This window comes from Nicotiana tabacum, chromosome 22 (genome assembly GCF_000715075.1).
Source record: "Nicotiana tabacum cultivar K326 chromosome 22, ASM71507v2, whole genome shotgun sequence".
Classification (NCBI taxonomy): Eukaryota; Viridiplantae; Streptophyta; class Magnoliopsida; order Solanales; family Solanaceae; genus Nicotiana; species Nicotiana tabacum.
In genome coordinates this window covers 132632864-132653608 of record NC_134101.1, presented here as the reverse complement: position 1 = coordinate 132653608, position 20745 = coordinate 132632864, and the positions used below count along the sequence as shown (strand labels likewise).

General features: G+C 38.4%; 3 protein-coding genes across 3 annotated transcripts; 1 reads left to right on the top strand and 2 right to left on the bottom strand.

The window, feature by feature from the left end:
• Positions 1-9474: 9474 nt before the first annotated feature.
• On the bottom strand, positions 9475-11133 carry LOC107812537 (DELLA protein RGL1-like). The gene has a single exon (XM_016637677.1). It carries the CDS (start codon positions 11131-11133, stop codon positions 9475-9477), a length of 1659 nt encoding a protein of 552 aa, XP_016493163.1.
• A 1467-nt stretch (positions 11134-12600) lies between these two features.
• LOC107823830 (uncharacterized) lies at positions 12601-15458 on the top strand. Its single transcript, XM_016650535.2, has 5 exons — positions 12601-12946; positions 13119-13323; positions 13473-14023; positions 14199-14809; positions 15015-15458. The coding sequence occupies exons 1-5, from the start codon at positions 12601-12603 to the stop codon at positions 15456-15458; spliced, it is 2157 nt and encodes a 718-aa protein (XP_016506021.2).
• Positions 15459-18188: 2730 nt separating this feature from the next.
• On the bottom strand, positions 18189-20384 carry LOC107807947 (uncharacterized). The gene is made up of 7 exons (XM_075243122.1): positions 19766-20384; positions 19457-19660; positions 19136-19267; positions 18948-19053; positions 18779-18859; positions 18582-18647; positions 18189-18526 (listed from the first exon to the last, which is right to left on the bottom strand). The coding sequence occupies exons 1-7, from the start codon at positions 20234-20236 to the stop codon at positions 18189-18191; spliced, it is 1398 nt and encodes a 465-aa protein (XP_075099223.1). The 5' UTR covers positions 20237-20384.
• Positions 20385-20745: the final 361 nt, after the last annotated feature.

Sequence of the window (20745 nt, the reverse complement as noted above, 5' to 3'; positions counted from 1 at the left end):
AATGCACCGGCTACATTTAAGCGGTGTATGATGGCCATTTTCACCGATATGGTGGAAGACATTTTGGAGGTGTTCATGGACAACTTTAGTGTTGTGGGAGATTCATTTGATGAGTGCTTAAAGAATCTTGATAGAGTTTTGGCCCGTTGTGAAGAAACCAATCTTGTTCTCAATTGGGAGAAATGTCACTTTATGGTGGAAGAGGGCATAGTTCTTGGGCATAAAATTTCAAAACATGGTATTGAGGTAGACAAAGCAAAAATTGATGTGATTTCAAGGCTCCCTCCCCCTACATCCGTCAAGGGAGTTCGAAGTTTTCTTGGGCATGCAGGGTTTTACCGGAGATTTATCAAAGACTTTTCGAAGGTAGTGAATCCTTTGTGCAAGTTTTTGGAAAAAGATGCCAAATTCGTGTTTGATGACAAATGTATGCAAGCCTTTGAACTTATCAAGAATAAGTTGACCACCACTTCTATCATTAACGCACCTAATTGGAGCCTACCCTTTGAGCTCATGTGTGATGCGAGCGATGTTGCGATTGGGGCAGTTTTGGGTCAAAGAGTGAACAAAATATTTCATCTAGGGTACTATGCGAGCAAGACAATGAATGATGCTCAAGTGAACTACACTGTGACTGAGAAAGAACTTTTGGTTATTGTGTTCGCAATGAGAAATTCGGCCGTATCTTGTGGGTGCCAAGGTCATAATCTATACCGACCATGCCGCAATGTGGTACTTGATGACGAAGAAGGATTTCAAAGCTAGACTGATGCAATGGGTTTTATTACTTCAAGAGTTTGATTTGGAGATTGTGGACCAGAAGGGTAGTGAGAACCAAGTGATGGACCACTTGTCCCGCCTGGAGGAAGAAGGGAGGCCTCGTGATGGCCTAGAGATCAATGATTCATTTCCCAACGAACAACTCCTTTCGGTGTCGATGATGGTATGCCATAGTTTGCGGATGTTGCTAATTTCCTTGTGACCGGTATAATCTCATGTGAGCTCTCTTCTAACCAAAGGAAGAAGCTCAAGCGAGATAGTTTGGATTTTTATTAGGAAGAGCCGTATTTGTTCAAGATTTGCACGGATGGTGTGATCCAAAGGTGTGTCCTGGAGGAAGAGCAATTGAGTATCTTGGAGGCTTGTCATTCCTGTCCCTATGGTGGCCATCACGGCGAGGCGAGGACAGCTTCCAAAGTTCTTAGTTGTGGGTTTTATTGGCCAACTTTGTACAAAGATGCAAGTGAACTTGTGAAGAGGTGTGACGAATGTCAAAGAGCGGGTGGAATTTCGAAGAAAGACGAGATTCCTCTCAATACCATCCTCGAGGTTGATATTTTTGATGTATGGGGCATTGATTTTATGGGCTTGTTTGTTAGCTCATGTGGGAACACATACATTCTTGTGGCGGTGGACTATGTTTCAAAGTAGGTAGAAGTTGTGGCTTTGCCCAACAATAAGGCCTGAGGTGTTGTTGCATTCCTCAAGAAGAGCATTTTTACAAGGTTTGGTACTCCTCGTTCAATCATAAGTGATGGGGGGTCTCATTTTTGCAATAGAGCTTTTGACACTTTGCTTGCAAAGTATGGTGTCAATCACAAAGTTTCTACTCCCTATCATCCTCAAGAGAGTGGCCTAGTTGAAGTCTCCAATAGGGAAATCAAGAGCATATTATCAAAGACGATCAATGCAAATAGGACCGATTGGTCAAAGAAGTTGGATGATGCTCTATGGGCTTATAGGACTGCTTACAAGACTCTGATTGGTATGTCTCCGTATCGGTTGGTATTTGGGAAAGCTTTCTATCTACCAGTTGAGTTAGATCACAAGGCCATGTGGGCTTTGAGGAAGCTAAATCTTGAATGGGATGTTGCATCCAATCTTCGTGTGGAGCAGCTCGATGAACTTGATGAATTCCGATTCCATGCCTACTCCAGTTCACCCTTGTACAAGGACAAGATGAAGTACCTTCATGATAAATATGCTCGTAGAAAGGAGTTCAAAGTGGGTGATTTGGTTCTCTTGTTCAACTCTCGGTTACGTCTGTTTCTGGGAAAGCTTAAGTCAAAATGCGGTGGACCTTTTGAAGTGGTGTGTGTGACCCCGTTTGGTGCACTTGATTTAAAGAACAAAATTGGGGAAGTTTTCAGAGTGAATGGGCATAGGGTCAAACATTACTTGGGAAAAATTGATGACAGCCACGTGGTGGCACTTCTTCATCTCAAATGATTTGATGATAACCTGCGTTTGTGCCGCGACAATAAATCAGGCGCTTCTTGGGAGGCAACCCATGTGCTCTTCTTCTTATTTTTCTTTGATCTTCATTGTAGTATAGGATTTATTTTTGGACTGACTGGTTGTGAGATGTTACAGGTTTGTGTCGATGCAGTGCAGGACATAGTGGAAAAAAAGTACAATGGTGAAACAAATAGGTAAGGGTGGTAAACAACCAGGCAGGTGGAGAGTCCTCCCGGGGTGGTAAAGGCAAAAACATGATAAGACTGACCGCACAAGCCTGTCAAAACATCAAGAACATAAGGAAAATCATCAAAGCTGCAAACAGAGCTATTGATCAGTCAGAGAGTGAGTATGAGCCCTCCCGGGATATATCTTCAGACTCCGTGCCAGAATACATTGAAGACTGGCCGGAGAGAAACAGATTGAGATATACACCTTCACATCCAGCTTCTCCCACTACCCAAGCTTCAGTGCGAGTTTCTTCTGAGTCGTCTGAGGGCTCAGCTGCTGGTAGTGAAAATGAGTACTCTACCTCTCCCACAGCTTCATTATCTGGAGAGGGTGCAGTACCAGATGACGGGGAAGAAGTGGAAGGGGGTGAGCCTCAGGTTGGGGGTAGAACAAACTAGAAACCCGGAGGTGTGGCAAGACCGCTTTGTGAGTGAGCTGGCCTATTATAAGTTTAGAGAATGGTGGCCTATGAGGAAATTGATTCCGGAGTGGAGTTTTGTAGATAGAGACCTCTTGCCTCACAACCCCAAATTTGAGAAGGCAGTTTAGAGAGAGAGTAGGCTTGGAGTAATTCTTAAACACCTGTGAGGATGCAAACGAGCACTTGGTCAAGGAATTCTACATCAATGTTGCCTACGTCAAAAGGGTACCAAAGTGACCAAGGTGCAGAATTTGAAAGTACTATTTGATGGAAAAGCAATAAATGACTACTTGGGCTTCGATGAAGAGGATGAAACACTGTATTTGGAAAAGATGGAATTAGGTGAGGAGGTCCATCCTTGGTTGGCACAGTATCTGGCAATCCCAGGTACCACCCTCGATTGGTTGAATGTGGGAGTGAAGATTTTAAGGAGAAGTTTGAATTTCGAGGATAAGGGGTGGGAAACATTCGTGTGCAGCAGACTGGACCCCACTACCCATGACAACTCACTCCCTCTTCACCGGGCAGTACTGGTAGCATCAATTATGGTAGGGTACCCGATTAATGTCGGGAAGGTGATGTCTCGGGTGATTACGTAGATAGTCAGTGAAGCTGACAAAAACTACCTTTCCCCAGCTTCTTAACCATGTACATCAAGGACCTAAAGGTAGAGAAGCGGCCATTTGATATCAAAGTGAAAGCAAAGGCCCCGTTCTCATGGTACAACATGCAGGGTGATGACAACCCTAAAAGCAAGAACTACAAGGGAACAGCCACTGCTTCAACTGGCCATTCTGAAGAGCCAGTAGTGGTAGTGGCTCCTACTCAGCCTTCTTCCACCTCAGCGGACATGCCCCCTGGTCCATCCACTTCAGCAGTTCCAGATATACCCTCTACCCCGGCCCACCTAGTGACTGCCCATCGTCTGAGCCACACCTTTCTCAGCATCAACAATTGGATGCAGACAGCTTCCTCTAAGTTGTTTGTCCTTACTTCTACAGTGGCAGCTCAATCGGCACCTCCACCTCACGGGTCCCACAGTTTATTGAGGACGCCCTCAAGGATATTCTGGACAACCAGAAGAAAATCCTTGACACTCAGAAAGTTCTTACGGATGCTGTGGATTCTCATGGGAAAGCTCTCAAGGAGCTTTCTAGGGAGGCCAAGAAGATGAGGAAGACGCGGGCTTCCAAGAAGACGTGGGCTTCCAATCCTTGGATTTATTGTTAGATGACCCGGTGCCAGCAGCCCATCCCCCCAGTGCAGTCGGAGAGGCCTCCTAAGAAGAAGAGGGTGATTCCCTGTGCAGATGATGCAGTCATACAGTTGGCGGACCCGCAGGGAGAGTCTTCCAGCCAGCCCCAGGGGTTAGCCCAGGCCTCAGTCCAGGTCCAGGTCCCAGCAGCAGATCATAGGGAAACAGTCACAGGTTCCCGAGCTTACAGAGGACCCAGGGACCACTTAGGATCCCATGCAGACAAATGGGCCATAGGGAGTTTCTGTATCCTCTCCCTTTTATTTTTGGTGCTTATTTTGCTTAGTTGGCATTGAGGACAATGCCAGCTTTCATTTGAGGGGGTAGGCCCTACTTTGATCCGATTGGATGAATGTATATATTTGACATATTTTATCCTTTCTTTATTTTTTCATCTTTGGTATGTTTATAATTTTAGCACTTCATTACATTTTTTGCACTTTTTATCTTGGGTCTATATATAAAAGTATGTTCCATTGTATATATTCATCTCCCTTATTGTACATTCAATTAAACCCCCCTCTTGTAAATAATCATTTTACTTTCCGCAATTATTTCTTTCTTAGCTTCTTATTTGTGTTTGTAGCTTCTTGTTTTGGCTTTTTGCAATATTCCTTTGGTTTTATTAATGCCACGGTTCTTTTCAAAGGTGGAATTTGTGTGAACCGGATGGCCCTTCCCGATGATGGATAGCATGACTACCTTCTTAAGGGTTTGAGTCTGTTTTTCTTTTCTCTTTGTTATTTAGTAGTTAGTGGTTAAGGGTGCCTCAAGCAAAGCTTCACTTGGGCCTAGCACATTGCCTTTGATCTCATGGTCGAAAACAAATTGTTGTGTTTAGGATGGTGAAAGTCGTGACCTTGAGACTCTTGTGTTGATCGATAATCATCAAATGGTTTTTCGGGACCATTGTGTGCTCAAATCTTATCTAAGGTGTTACGGGCCCCCGACTATGTGTCTTTAGCGATCCCATAGCTTGTGTGGTGAGAAATTTGCATTGCAAGTCCAAGTCCCGAGCCATTGGTCTAAAACTTGCCCTGAATGTTTATTGAGGCGAAATTCTAAGTGAATTTTGACTTGAGACATGATTATAGGCTCTCCTTGATCCAAATGATATCTTCAAAACTTCCATAGCCTACCAATAAGGATTATATTGATGTGACGTTTATCGGATTCAGAGACGTGGGCCCGAGGGTCGGGTTTGAGCAATTTCGGGATTTTTTATGTAACTTAGATATTTTCGAGTGGGCTTTGTTCCCTTAGCATATTCTAATAGTTATGTATTGATTGTGGTTAGATTTGGAGAATTCGAAGGTCAATTCGTGAGAGCAAAGGCATCGCGGGCTAGAGTTTGGACCAGATCGAGGTAAGTAATGATTGTAAATGTTGTTCTAAGGGTTTGAAATCCCGGATTTCATATTGTTGTGCTACTTAAGGTGATGCGCCTGCTAGATGACGAGCATGGAGTTGTGCACCGTTGGGGATTGTGACTTGATCCGTCCTGTGCAACTGTTAAGTCGCGTATTCGATTTGAAAATCTTATGATATTCCATGTTTTAGAGATTGATATTATATTTTGGGTTGTATGCCATGTTTGGGGCCTTGTGCCGACCGTTGAGACCCTTACGGGTATTTTTACTATTTTTCCTCACTCTATTGGTTTTGAAAGCATATCCTCAATCATGTTTTACCTGTTTATTGTTTGAATCTGGTTTTATCACTTTACTTCTTAAAATGTGAAAACTGTTTGGGCTGAGTTTCCTGTTTTACGGATGGTCCGAGTGATCGTGAGGTTGATGACCGAGATAGACCGAGGGTCTAATTGTGAGGTTGATGACTGAGATAGACTGAGGGTCTGATTATGATGTTAATAACTGAGAGAGGCCGAGGGCCTGGTTGTGAGGATTATATATCTATGGATCAGGCTGCACACTTGATAACTAGGAATTATGACGCATTTTACACTCCTTCATGCTCAAGTTTTGATTAGAAATGTGTACAAAATAGTCCCAAAGACTCACAAGTTGTGCTTGATTGCAGGTTTGAACAACAAGGTGACAAGATATCAAAGATCAGCTAAAAAGGGAGTGAAACTTGCACAAGTACCAAGACAAGGCAAAGCTCAGTCAAACAGGGCCAGTGCGGCCGCACACCATTCTGTGTGGTCCGCACAAGTGAAGTTCAGAGAGTGTGTATCTCAGGCCAAAAGGCAATGCGGCCGCAAAGGATTTTCTGCAGTCCGCATTGGATTCACTATGGCCGCACTCGATTTAGTGCAGTCCGCAGAGCCAATGTTCAGAGAATTGCCAGTTTGAAGATTGAAGCCCAATGCGGTCCGCGCTCCATTTCATGTGGACCGCACTAGAAGCCACCGCGGCTGCACTCGATTCTGTGCAGTCCGCATTGCCCAAGTTCAGAGAGCTAGATATTTAAGTCAAGAGCCTTAGTGCGGCCGCACTTGATTTTGTGTGGTCCACACTAGCCCCGCAGGGGTATTTTTGTCCAGAATTGTCAGCTTAGTATAAATAGCTTCTTTTCCCATTTTTAGGTCATCAGATAGTTTTGGGACAGAGCTACGCTCGTGGCTTCACTTCTTTTATCTGTTTTGAGTAATTTTAGCTTCATTTCAACATTGAATCTTCAAGTTTAATTTAGCAATTAATTAATATGAGTTTTTCTTCATCTATTTCTTTGTTTTCTTCTCTAATTATGAGTAGCTAGACCCATAAGCTAGGGTTGTAGCTCAACTCTAGTGTGGGTAATTGATGGGTCTTGTGTTTTGATGCTTGATTGTTTATGGGTGTTTGATATTTGGACTAATTTCATGTTTAATTATTGAATTAGTGGTTGCAAACACTAGTTTGTGTTGAGTTGACTTTGGCTCTTCTTGAGAAAGAGAGCCTAAGTCTCTGAAATTGGTCCAACAAGGAATTGGGGCGTACTCAAGAGATTGATAGCCCCAATAAAAGGGTTAAACCTAGAGATAGTAATACCCGGCTTGAACCTTGATTGCTTGTGCTAATTTGCATACCCAATTGGTCTTGAGAAAGTCAATTTGGGCAAAATCACTCGAACTACCAAGAGGTATAGAGTGAGTAGAATCGTGCAATGGTTATATCATACTCCCCAAATGTGACAATCTAGCTTTAGACTCAAAAATCCGCCAATTGACCACCTACGCGAAAGTCATTACCCTAGTGCCTTTTAATCATTTGAACAACTCGCAATAGTTTACCTTAGCTTATTTTAGTTTAGTTGAGCATTGTAGTTTTATAAAATTAGAATCATAATCAAAAATCAAAAATGCGTAGAAGTGCAATTTGGAGCAAATACGTATCTCTCATTTAGATAGACACCCGACTCCAATATCTAGCTCCCTGTGGAAATCGATCCCGACCTTAATCGGGTAAAAGCTGTTTCGACCTCTCTCGCTACTCAATAGTAGTGCAGGGTTGGCCTCGATCAATGCCGCAACAATATATATATGGATCGGGCTGCACGCCGCAGCGATATATATTGGATTGGGTTGCGCGCTGCAGCGATATAGCGCTTGGGTTGTAGGAGCCCCTCCAGAGTCTGCACACCCCTAGTGAGCGCAGTCGACTATTTATATGGATCGGGCTGCACGCCACAGCGATATATGGATTGGGCTACATGCCGCAGCGGTTACTATATGGTACTTATTGAGTGTGAGTGCTGAGTGTGAGCGCTGATTGATGAGAGTTGAGTCTCGAGTGACTGAGAGGCTTTCCCGAGGGGCTATAGACATATATGTACATGACTGATGTTTTGCTTGAGGGGCCTGTTTATGAACTTACTGTTTTTCACTCCTCCTTAAAGTGAGTTTTTATCGAATATGTTGATTTAATTACTGCTTTCACTCATCTTTAGATCGAGCCTCTATTGAAAATGTTGAACAAATGCTTTAAACAACTTTTATTTAAACTTAAGTTTTTAAGTTATGAAATGGGTATAAATTTCTGTTTTTGCCCGAGGGGCTGTATACGAACTATGTTTTGCCCGAGGGGCCTATTATGATTTTCATCTCTTTTATTATAAATAGTATTGAACCCCTACTGAAACTGTTGGAAAGCATTTTCAAATGATTTTTACCAAAAGCTGGATTTTAAATGAGACGATTGACTCGCATTTTGATTTGGAAGCCTGTTATGCTTATTGAGTTTATCATAAATGTGGATTCATTGTTTCCTACTGCTCAGTCTTTATTTACTCTTATTACTTACTGGGTTGGAGTACTCACATTACTCCCTGCACCTCATGTGCAGATTCAGGTATTTTGGAACCCGGTAGCGGGTGTTGATTGCTCAGACGCGGAATCATCAGAGTTAGCAAGGTGGTTGCACGATGTTCGCAGCACCGCTTCCTTCCTCTCATTTTCATTAGTGTACTTAGTACATTTTTGACTGTTTTTGTTGTATTCAGACCTTGGTAGATGCTCATGACTAGTGACACCTCGATGTCGGGCTTGTGTAATTATTCCGCATTTTTCTTTTAAATGTTCATTATGAGATTATTGGTTTATAAATGGTATAAAAACAACTTTTATTGGAAAATGGTTGATTTGGGATTTGTGTCGGCTGGCCTTGTCTTCACGAGAGGCGCCATCACGACCGGGTCCGGCTTGGAGTCGTGACACATTTTGCCCCTTTTTATTATTAAATAATTCTATTTTATCCTTTACCCTACCTTTTTATATAATAATATTACTTCGTACCTTACTTTTTCTTTATAATATTGCAAGTTTATTCTTCATATTGTTGGTGCATGACATCGTGAAACGACGACAACCAATACAATATATCCTAACATTGTATACATCAAAACAGTACAATACAATGTAGTAATACAATAACAACCATCCAAACTAGCTGTAAAGAAACCTTCTGCTAATGTAGCTTAATATTTATTTTTTGAACAAGAATATTCAATAGGTTCCTAACTTAAAGTTAAAACCACAATCTTGATACAAAAACAAGAAAATAATTCTTGTTTACCACCTTAGGTAAGCAATGTCAACAATTGGTTGAAGCTTTAAAGCTCTCCTATAGAAGCTGCAGATTAAAAAATTCTCATTCTTATTTAAATGAAGATAATTCTGTTTGCAGTTGCGATACACACAAATCTAATTATCTGAATGATAGGAGTACACTATATATAAAAGTTCTTTACACTATATGATGAGCATTTATAACTTACATTGTTCACTCAAATACACTCATCATTCAGGAGCAGGCCTAGCAGCATAAAAGGTCGAATTCACACAAAGCAAATACACTTATCCTTACAAATTAAAGTTTGCCAAAAAAACTCAATGGAATTTCCAAGCAGAAGTTATATAGATTGGAGTCCCTTTCCAGCTGACTATGAGAGACCTTCCGTTTATATCCGCAGTGCAAGAATTCCTACATGCAAACTGCTGAATAATCAAGTTAGCCTGATACAAACATGTCTCACTCAGCTTTACTTCTTCCATTCCAAACCTCTTCAAAAATGATCTCCACACATCAAGATTCACACTTCTACACACCCTTTCTTTTCCTTCACTTCCTACTATGTTCCGAATCCCACGTCCATATGTCACTGATTCTAGTGTCATCCTGTGTTGATCATCCCTCTTCATTACATCTTCCAGGCAATCAAAGAATGCACTGTAATAGAATAAAGAGTCTATGAAGCGATTCACGAACATAGGTGAATTCTGATTTGCCTCTACTTCTGAGACTACCATTAATTCTGGCTGCAGCCTTCTTACAACTCTCATTGCAGTTTCTAAACAGTTAGGTTCACAGATCATTGCCCTTAAAAAGAATGCTGCATATATTACTACACCTTCATCAGGTTTTACGTCAAAGTGGTCTTCGGTCAGTTGGTTTCTATCTGGTAAAAACACAATCTTGAAAGACAAGGGAAAGTTCAAGGATTTAGCAAAGCTCTCTAAGGACTTGCCTGTTTCCTCTACTCTTTCTTTATTTACTGATTCAATAACTGTGATTTTCATATGTTCGATTGGATTATCCTTTCGTTCTGCTGCTGCTTGGATTAAGGATGCCCACTGTACGCCCGTCCTGATGAGGAAATCGACAAGGTGAACTTTTGGTTTTGTTGCTACACTTTCTAGTATTGCTTGAATTCCTGTGAAATGCACCACTTGGGTGAATGGAACTTCTTGATGAAATGCTAGGTGTGAGGCGTCGAATCGTGATGCTATACAGATACTGCCATCTGTTTCCACACTGTGGGTTTTTGGCATTAACCTTCCTGTTTCTCTATCGATCCTCTCTTCAAGCGCTTGTGCAAAATAAAAGACTGCTCTTTGCGCAGGATTACCTGTGTTTGATGCAAGTGGTTGGCATTGACTCAGCATTTTCCTTGCGCGGTCATATTGTTGGTCAGAAACTTTCTCAGCTGCGGCTAGGAGGATTTGAGCAAGTTCTACATCTTGATTATCATCAGGAGAAAGGTTCGAGAGAGCAGAACCATACGGATGGAGAAGATTATTTATGTTAATGAACTTGTTAGAAGAGAACTGGATGAATCTTTCTCCAGCTAGCTTCATGATTTGCATCGCTGAGAGCTTCTGGTACGCGTTGGCCCTGTCATTCATATTTCTAATTTTATCTCCTTCAGTATTCTTGCACCTGCTCGGATTGTTCCTCAGCAATTCAAAAGGACCCAAAGATGAAAAATGTGACTTGTCGACATGACTTCCTGTTTGTACTTGTGGAGTGACTGCATACACATTCATTTCTTCTTGTTGTTTATTCATTTCTTGTACTTGTGGATTGACTGCATAGTCTTGATAGAAACCATAGTTGGTACAGAAGTTCTGAATATCCGTGGAATCCTCCATAACTGATAACTGGTTGTAACTCTTTGCAATATCTTCTCTACAGACTATTAGAGAATGATCACTACCTGAGATTTGGTTGGAAGTAAATGATGCAAGATGGGACAAGGGATTGGCCATATCAAAACCGAGAGTAATTTGCAAGCGCTTCCTGATCCGCTATGGTTAGCAGTACAGTAATATTATTGAGTTTTTCTCAAATTCCAATATAGTTACTGCAAATTAAAGCTGTGAAACTGGATGGAATTGGACAGCTTTAAAATTTTGACAGATCAACCGTACATAAACAAAGAGCATATACGGCTAAATTTAATACTTTGACAGATAGTGATGTAAACCTCTAAAAAATTGGCAATATCGATTAATTGCAAAAAGATCATGTAAAAATATGCAGTTGTATACCATGTTAATCTTTGAGTTTAATATGAAGAAGTAACATTGTTGGCTTTCTAGAGATAAAACAAGACATGGCATTAAGGACAATGTGGTTTATGTTGTGATTTATGGCCCTTCTTAAGAAATTCAGCCTACTTACTATAGGACATACTGTACTTTTGTTAGATTGTCATTTTCTGAAATGAGATGGTGACAGATTATGCGAATAACAATTGAAGCAGATAACAATTGCATATAATATAAGACCATCTATACATGAATCTGATACAAGCAAAAGGACATATCACGAAAAAAATAGAAAGACAAGAACCTGGGCACGATATTAACAAGGCCTCCCTCAAAACAATTTCTGAACTGCTCGGATGAATGGCTGATATTTTGGATTTCTGTCTGTCCTTATGGAAGTCATGGTTATCTTTTATATTCTGTTCAGTAGGTTGTAAAGATCTTGAACATGATAATCTTACATGTAATCGTCATAGAAAACATACCTGAAGTGGAATTCATTATCTTGAAGCGGAAGCGTTAATCGGTAAATTGGTTTCTCGCCCCTTGCCCTAGCTTTCGTTACCGTCGCCTTTAGTGATGGAAGAAAGAAAATAAAATACGGTAACCCTAATGGGTGGAAAGAGGACCAATTTATAGAGGTTCTCACTTAATCTGGTACGTCCATCAAGTAACCAATCGGACGGATGAGATTTGATAATTAATTAAATATTAATTATGGGCCTTAAACCTATTGGGTCACATACACGTAGAAAAAAAGAGATTTTTACCTATCTATACCATATATCAAATATTATTACCAAAAATGTTCATAATTTGTTATTTACCCATGTAGTCCACACTTTTACTACAAATTATATACCAATCCAAAAATAGGTAGATTTTGCCATTAAAAAGCCCTAAAATGAAGGCACCAAATCTGATGTGATTCTGTCAAGGATTTTATTCCAATTTTGAAATGAAGGAGATCTCTCTTCCTGATGAAGGCACCAGTTGCGTAATTCTCTCCTTCCTCAACAGAAAGAGATCTCACAAAAAACGCAATCAAATTGTACAATTACTGAAGAGAGACTATATCTGTTCTTCATCTCAAATTGTACAAAATTGCTCTTCGTCGATATCAGTATTCAAATTGTAGAAACTATATCTCTTCTTCGTCTTTTTTCCTATCAACTACACGAAATCATGTCAAAAATCCCAATAATGCTGAAATCGAATGGTAATTGGGATAACTATGGCAGATTTAGAGATTTTGAAGTTGATGCCATTGTGGTAGATGATAATGCAAACTACGGAATTCTCAGTTCTACAATTGTAGAACAATTATCGATTGATACATCGGATAAAATTATAGAAATCAAATACATTGTGAACGAGAATTGTCCTCCAATGGAGATTAGGAATGATACGGGGGTTCGTGCTTACATGGAAACCAAAAAGGAGAATAAAAACTTAGGTTCGTATCCTTTATGTATAAGCGTAAGAGATTTCAATATGGAATTGGCAATCAACAATGAAAGCACCAGTGCAAGTATGTTTGATTCGACATTGCAGAGAGTTATGGTGTTACTATGTTATCTACAATATTACTACAATTACCTACAATTAAACTACAAAGCTCACATAGTACTGAAAAGGATAAAGCAATGTTGCTTTCAAAATTATCTACATAGAAACTACATTTATGAATTTATTGTTTGCAGGTTCGTCTGGATCCCTAAACTTACTTGAATTTCCATCCTCACCAGCTATAGAGGAATATCAAAGTGAAATAATAACTGAATCTACGCAAACATATATTGAAGAAGGACAAGTTTATCAGGACAAGCAAACAGTAGCTGCTGCAATGAAGAATTATTCAGTGATGCACAAGTTCCAGTTCAGAGTAAAAAGATCTAGTCATAGAAGGTATGTAGTTATTTGTGGATAATATATCAGCAAAATCAGTGTATGATTGAAGATAGGTGGGTTTTATAAATTGTAGTTAAATTGTAGTCAATTTGTAGTTAATTGTAGTTTTTTCATAAATTTGTGTAAATATTGTATTTCTTTTGTAGCTACTGGCTTATATGTGTTGCTGAAAGCTGTAAATGGCATTTCAAGGCAACGTCAATTAATGATTCGGCAATGTTCAAGATAAGAAGTTTCAGCCGTCAACACACATGCTGCCTAATGGACGAAACATTCATACAGCGCAAACGTACTGCAGCAGTACTTGGTAGCATGGTCGTTCCAAAGTATTGTGATCCTAAGACTGTTTACACACCAAAGGACATACAAACTGACATGTTATCCGAACATGGACTGAACCTAAGCTACATGCAAGCATGGAGAACAAAGGAAAAAACTTTACAGTTTTTGAGAGGGAATCCGTGTGACTCCTACAACAAATTACCCAAATATTTTTATATTCTTGAGAAGAATTATCCTGGTTCTGTTGTTAAATTGAAGAAGGCAGCAAATGATTGCTTCTTATACGCATTTGTTGCTCTTTGTACATCAATAAATGGTTGGCAACATTGTAGGCCGGTAGTAGTGGTTGATGGGACATTCTTAAAGTCAGCCTACAGGGGGATTATGCTGACAGCAAGCACCATGGATGCAGCAGGTAAATAATGGAATAATTTTGTACTTATTTTGTAGACAGTCTTTAAAATGCAGTTAAATTGTAGTTATGTTGTAGTTATTTTGTAGTTATATAAAAGAATGTAGTTAACATGTCTATATTTCTCAATATATATTGTAGTTGTTATTTAATCATATTTTATATCTTAAAAATGTAGGTACTATTTTTCCCTTGGCATATGCTGTGGTTGATTCTGAAAACGACGCGTCTTGGAAGTGGTTCTTTGAGCAATTCAAGGAGGCATATGGTGAAAGACCTTCAATGTGTGTTGTTTCAGATAGGCATGAGAGTATACTGAAGGCAACATCAGTTGTCTATCCGGGATTGGCACACTACTCTTGCATGTGGCATATATGGACAAATATAAGGTCAAAATTCAAGAAGGGACATCTACAATTACATGAATTGTACTTTGCTACAGCACGGTCATACACTATGGATGAATTTAATGAAAGGATGTTGAAGATTGAAGAGGTAGACCTGCGTGTAAAGTCTTACCTATATGATATTGGCTATCATAGATGGTCAAGAGTACATGCAACGGTAAATAGAACTTTTACTATGACGTCAAACATTGCCGAGTCGTTGAATGCTGTAACAAAAGATGCAAGAGAGCTTCCAATATTTGATCTATTTGAGTATATGAGGACTCTTCTTGAACGTTGGACAAAAGAAAAGTTATCGAAGGCAAAGGGTACTTTCACATACCTTGGTCACAAATACAACAAAGAATTGGAAGACAACAGTACATTATCTTGGAAACTAAGGGTAAGATATTTTTTTTTTGGTGCAGTAGAATCAAAAAAGTACTAGCTGCAGTTTTTCCAGATTGTAGTTAAACTGTAGTCAAATTGTCGGTAATAATAGTTTGTAGATGAGCTGTAATATATTTGTTGCTGATTTGTAGGTAAATTGTTGATAATCCATTTTAATGATTGATGTATTATTATTTCTGTTTGGTCTTCAATTGTAGGTGAGGGCTTCAACAGATCATATACATACTGTGTTAGATGGTGTGAAGCGGTACATTGTGTGTCTAGAAAACAAGAAATGTAGCTGTGGACAATTCCAACTTGATGAACTTCCATGTGCGCATGCTTTGGCAGCATTAAGGCATAGGAATGAAACATACGAAAACTATTGCTCTCCGTATTACACAAGGAAGAGCCTTCTGCTTACCTATGAAATGCCAGTAAATCCTCTTCCTGATGAAGGCAAATGGGAAGTGCCACAACATATTTTAGATGAGGTAGTAAAGCCACCGGCGGGAGATAAAAGGCAGCCAGGGAGACCTCACAAGGAAAGATATAAAACATTTGATGAAATAAAGTCAAAGAAATACAAGGTGTCATGTGGTAATTGTGGAGGTGAAGGGCATAACAAAAGAACTTGCAAGAATGCGCCGAAAAAGAAATGAATATCATGTAGTTAGAATAGTTATTCAAAATAAATGTTAGTGAGCTCAAATTATCGGATTTTCTTGTGTAATTATTTAAGTTTTTGAAGATGAATAAGAAGTATAAACATCAATTTGTGTATCTGCACTATTTATGTTTTTATGTATTCTATCAAGCATCTAAAGTTGTCTTTTTTTTATAGAATAGTTAAACTTTAATATTTACTGTATACAAAAAACTGATATTAATAAAGAATGCATTCAACGTAAATTGTATCCAGATTGTAGTGAATATGTAGTTTAACTGTGTTAGAACTGTAGTCCTGTTATTCATATGTAGAGGAGTTGTAGTTAAAATGTAGTTTGACGTAGTTTAAATGTAGATAAATTGAATTTTTTTGATAAACCTTGTTGATAAAAAATGGCTAAATTATTTATATGATTCCTGTATTTATTTTATCTTTCTGCTGTGTAACAAATGACAGTTATATACAGATATTACTTGGCACTTGAAGGTATTTATAACTTGAAGATTAAAGTCAAATTGTAAGACAAAGTTGTTGCTGTAAAAATGTAATCAGAGTACTCGAGTATAATGTAATCAACAAAAAGTGTTGTAGAAAACCAAAACGACATATTTCCTACATTGTTTTCCAATTCAACTACCAAATTTCACAGACCAAACTAGGAACACAATAGTCTATTTCTTCTTTCGTTGCACTCTAGTCCTCTCGTTTTTTGCCGGAGCACCCTTCCTCCTTGCTAGCCTGCCAGTAACCTCACTCTCACTGATTGACCCATCTTCTTGCTTCTTTGTTGCATAGTCCCACAGTAGAGCTCCATAGCGTCTACGGTGTTGGTCAATATCAGAAAGATCTTCCTTTGGGATTGCCAAATCTCCAAGGCTAACATACTCCGCAAATGCAGCCACAAATACACCACAATCGCTGCATAAGACGAGAATTTTTCATTATATAACAAATGATTAAAATAAAAAAATTAAACATATAGAAAGGGAGATTATTTTTTTACACTGAGCCTTCCATTTGTTGTGGAATATCAGCAACCATCCATTGTATGTCGAGAGGGTCCGTAACTGGTTTTTCGATGTATGCCTTTGTGCTCTTGAAGTTAATGTCTTTACGTTTACCATAGAAACCAGTGCATGACAAATACAGAGGGATAATGATTGAAAACTTGTCAACCAATGTCTCAACTGTTTTATGACGGTTTGCTCTCACCATGGAATCATAAACATAAAGTTGTCTGTCCTTTATGTCAAAAACTAGCAACAACCAATGGAAGTTCTCTACAAGGTTCACAGGCATGAGCACATAGTCAACAAGATCCCAGGCAACATTAGCAAGAATTTTGTACCCAAGAATATATTCTCCAACATCATCCTCGGGTTTAACAACCGAATACCTTTGTTCCGGTGGAGAACTTATGAACTTGTCATTGATTCTTTCAATCTTTGTCTTGAACAAGCAATCCGTGGTTGTGAACCTAGTATTATTGTTGGGGCCATATTTGCCTCTTTTTCGCAGATAATACATAATAACATCAATGTGCTGCCAAAATAGAATAAACATATACAATAAGGTACGGTGTAACCACACTTGTCTACAAGACAGCTACAGATTAACTTATGAACTTGTCATAGATTCTTTCAATCTTTGTCTTGAACAAGCAATCCGTGGTTGTGAACCTAGTATTATTGTTGGGGCCATATTTGCCTCTTTTTCGCAGATAATACATAATAACATCAATGTGCTGCCAAAATAGAATAAACATATACAATAAGGTACGGTGTAACCACACTTGTCTACAAGACAGCTACAGATTAACTACAATTTGAATTTATTAAAAACTCTAACAGATTGCTGCAAATTAGCTACACTATAACTACAGAAATATAACAGTTAGTCCAAGTTCCTCACAAAATGTAATTTAATTGTAGTTTGTATGAACCATAGTGAACAAGTACTATATGTACAATTGACCCATCAGACTACAAAACAACTACACATTAACTATATTTATGCACTGTCTACATTTATTCACTATACAGAGGAACAAATGAAACATACCACCTAACTTAAGCTCCCAATAATCAGCAAGTTCAACCTACAGTTAATATTAATAGGCACAATCACAAGCTCTACAATATTACTACAAGGTAACTACAGTTGTGGTACACGGAGATTCCAAGTCAGTCAAAAGTACCAAAATTCCAGTTTGTACATACAATCATCATCACATATGATACATAAGGTCCATAAAAAGCAAAATTTCACAGTTGAGACATAAATATAGTAACATATATATGTTGTCTACAATATTACTACAATTACACATCATAGCTGAAAAATAAACTACAATTACACTACACAGCTGAAGACAAAACAGATATTGTGAATGATTATGTTCTTTATACTTACTGTGTTATTGATGACTTGTCCGGGGTGAGCAAGGTCATAAAACCAGTCCTTCTTATCAATCTTTTCACAACCAAAATCCAACCAAGGCTTGATTTGGTTATCCTTCTTGGAAAAGTAATATTTCCTCCTGTAATAACAAAAAAAAGATGATCAAATACAAAAAATTTACAAAATGAATTACAATTTTAAAGTATAAAAATGGTGAACAGACTGTGTAAAATGAAGCATTCATACCTCCTAGATACTTTATCACTACGAATGTATAACCAGTTGGTGAACCTTTCTGTCAATTCAGGATCTATATTTTTACCTATGACACTTGTGAAGGGGTGCTTGAGGTAAAAAAATTTAGGTCCAACAGATGTGCTGCCTCCAGAACTATACAAAGATGTGAAAGGTGATCGTGCTGTTTTCCCGGTTGCCTGGTTCTACCGGGATGAACAGGGGTTGATTCTTCTCGTATGGGCTCGCCATACATGACCAACTGTGATAAGTTTTCTGGCAGCTCAAAGTCATCCAATGTCAAACCTTTGTTTTCAATGCCTTCAGGAACAACTTTTTTATCAATGCCTTCAGGAACAACTTCAGTCACAGTCACACCGTGAATTGACGACTGTGGAACTTCACCTTCTGTAGATAAGTGTAGATCTATGTAGATATGAACAGTATTATGGAGTTATAGAGAATATAGAGAATATATTACCTGCTTGTTGTGGCTCAGCCACTTCATCAATTACTGGTTCTTCCTCAATATTTCCTTGTAGATGTTCTGCTGAAACATCAGCTTGAATGAATAATTGGGAATGAGAATTGTAGATATATGTAGGAATATGTAGTTAAGGTGTAAATTATTAAAATTTTGCATAAAAACCTTATTGTAATGAAGGAATGGTTCTGTACCTGCTTTATATGCCTCAGCTGCTTCTTGGAAGTCAGGATATAAGTCAACATGTGGTTGAAAATGTTCTGGAGAAATTGTAGCTGCAACACATAGTAAAAAAATGATTAGTATAATTAAATAATGCTGTCTTGAAATTTGTAGATATGTATGCAGGAATTTTGTAGATACCTGTATTGCTTGTGCTTCCATGCAGTTGATCACCAGCATTGAACTGGAATTGCTGGTTGTTATCTCCTTGATGTTGGTAATTATTTTTTGTTGAACTACCAGCAAACTACAATTTTGGGGAATATTTGAGACTACTTTATTCATATGTCTTAATTAGTCTTAGTACAAAATTATATGTAAATTCTTACCTTTGACTCGTCCAAATCAAACCTCTTGTTTATCACATTCATAACACCCTTCAAAGATTGATCTATGAACTCTCGAAGGCTTGAGAGTTCCTCAAAAACATCCTTCCTATAGGCATCTAACTTTACATCAACCTAAAAATTAAATATATAATTAGTTGGTAATCTTATTCTAACTGCTACAGTTACACTACAATTCAACAAACTATAATTGTTATAGATTTATACCACAAATTAACTACAATGTATAACATACTATAATTGTTATGTAATGAAGTCAAAATATAGCAAATTATGTCAATATATTGTAGTTATTCATAATACCTGCACAATCCCCTTTTCCAACTTCATGAGCTTGCTACTGACAGATTCAATGTCCTCTTGACAATCTGTATATTTGGGTTCAAATGATGGAGAAGCAGCAGTTGGAACATGTGATGGTTGAGCACCATGTTCATCTTCATATTGAATCTTGTCTGGCAGATTAAGCACTCCAAGCTCTTCTCCAGATTCAATCATGTTTGTGAACTGAATGATGAAAATAACAGTTAATTCAAGTGACAAAAAAAATGTAGATTGAATGTAGTTATTATGAATGTAATTGTAGCATCATACAAAAGTGGAAAAAAATACCTTGATCCACTCAGGCTTGATCATCTTCTCTTCAATTGCAGTTAACCAAATCTGCCCCTTTGTAGCTGACCATCTTAAAATGCGAGGTATAGATTCAGAACATCTCGTAGCAAGCTCGGTGCTGACGGACGAGCAACACTCATATAGCCACACTTGCAAGGCTAATGAGCATCCCCGTATCAGATAAGAATGTACATGGGGATTAAGACGATGTCGGACAGATTCAATAACCTGCTTGAAGGATTTGATACCCCATGGGTATGACTCAAAATTACCAGACTCTATTAGAAAGAACATAAACTTGTCTATGAAAGTCACATGGTCTTTATCAGAAGGACAAACAAAAAATTCCAACATATAAAGAATGCACAACTTCACCGCATCCACATCGTTTGCCCATGCTTTATTAGTCACTACATTTTTCAAATGCCATTTCTCAACCCTTTCTTTGTTCGGAAAATATGTATTCATTAAAGGGCTAACATAGGTGGAAGTGTAACCATAGTCTGAAAACTTATTCACACAATTAAGACCAGTTATCAACCCAAATTCTCTCAAGGAAAAATTCAATTTTTCACCCTTAAATAGTACTGAAAAATATGAGTCAGTAGACTTTGTCAATTCATACTTCATCAGAAGATGAAGTGATTGGTTTTGCATACAGATTTTGGGGAGACCTAATAAGTAACCAAAACAAGTTTTTCTGAAAACCCTTAAAGCATTCGGAGAGTAAAGCTTGTATCTGGCTAGGTATGCTAGGATCACACAAACTGTGGAATCTAAGCACACCATAATCAACATTTTGTTGTGCAAAGTAAGGTCCATTCTATAGAAAATATAAAATTAATGAACATTAGTAGTTTGCATAAAAAGGAAACAGTAATCTACATATAACTACATGACAAATACAAAATATAACTAGAAGAAGAATAGCCTACTCACACCTATAACTACAAAACAATAACAGAAGAATAATGCAT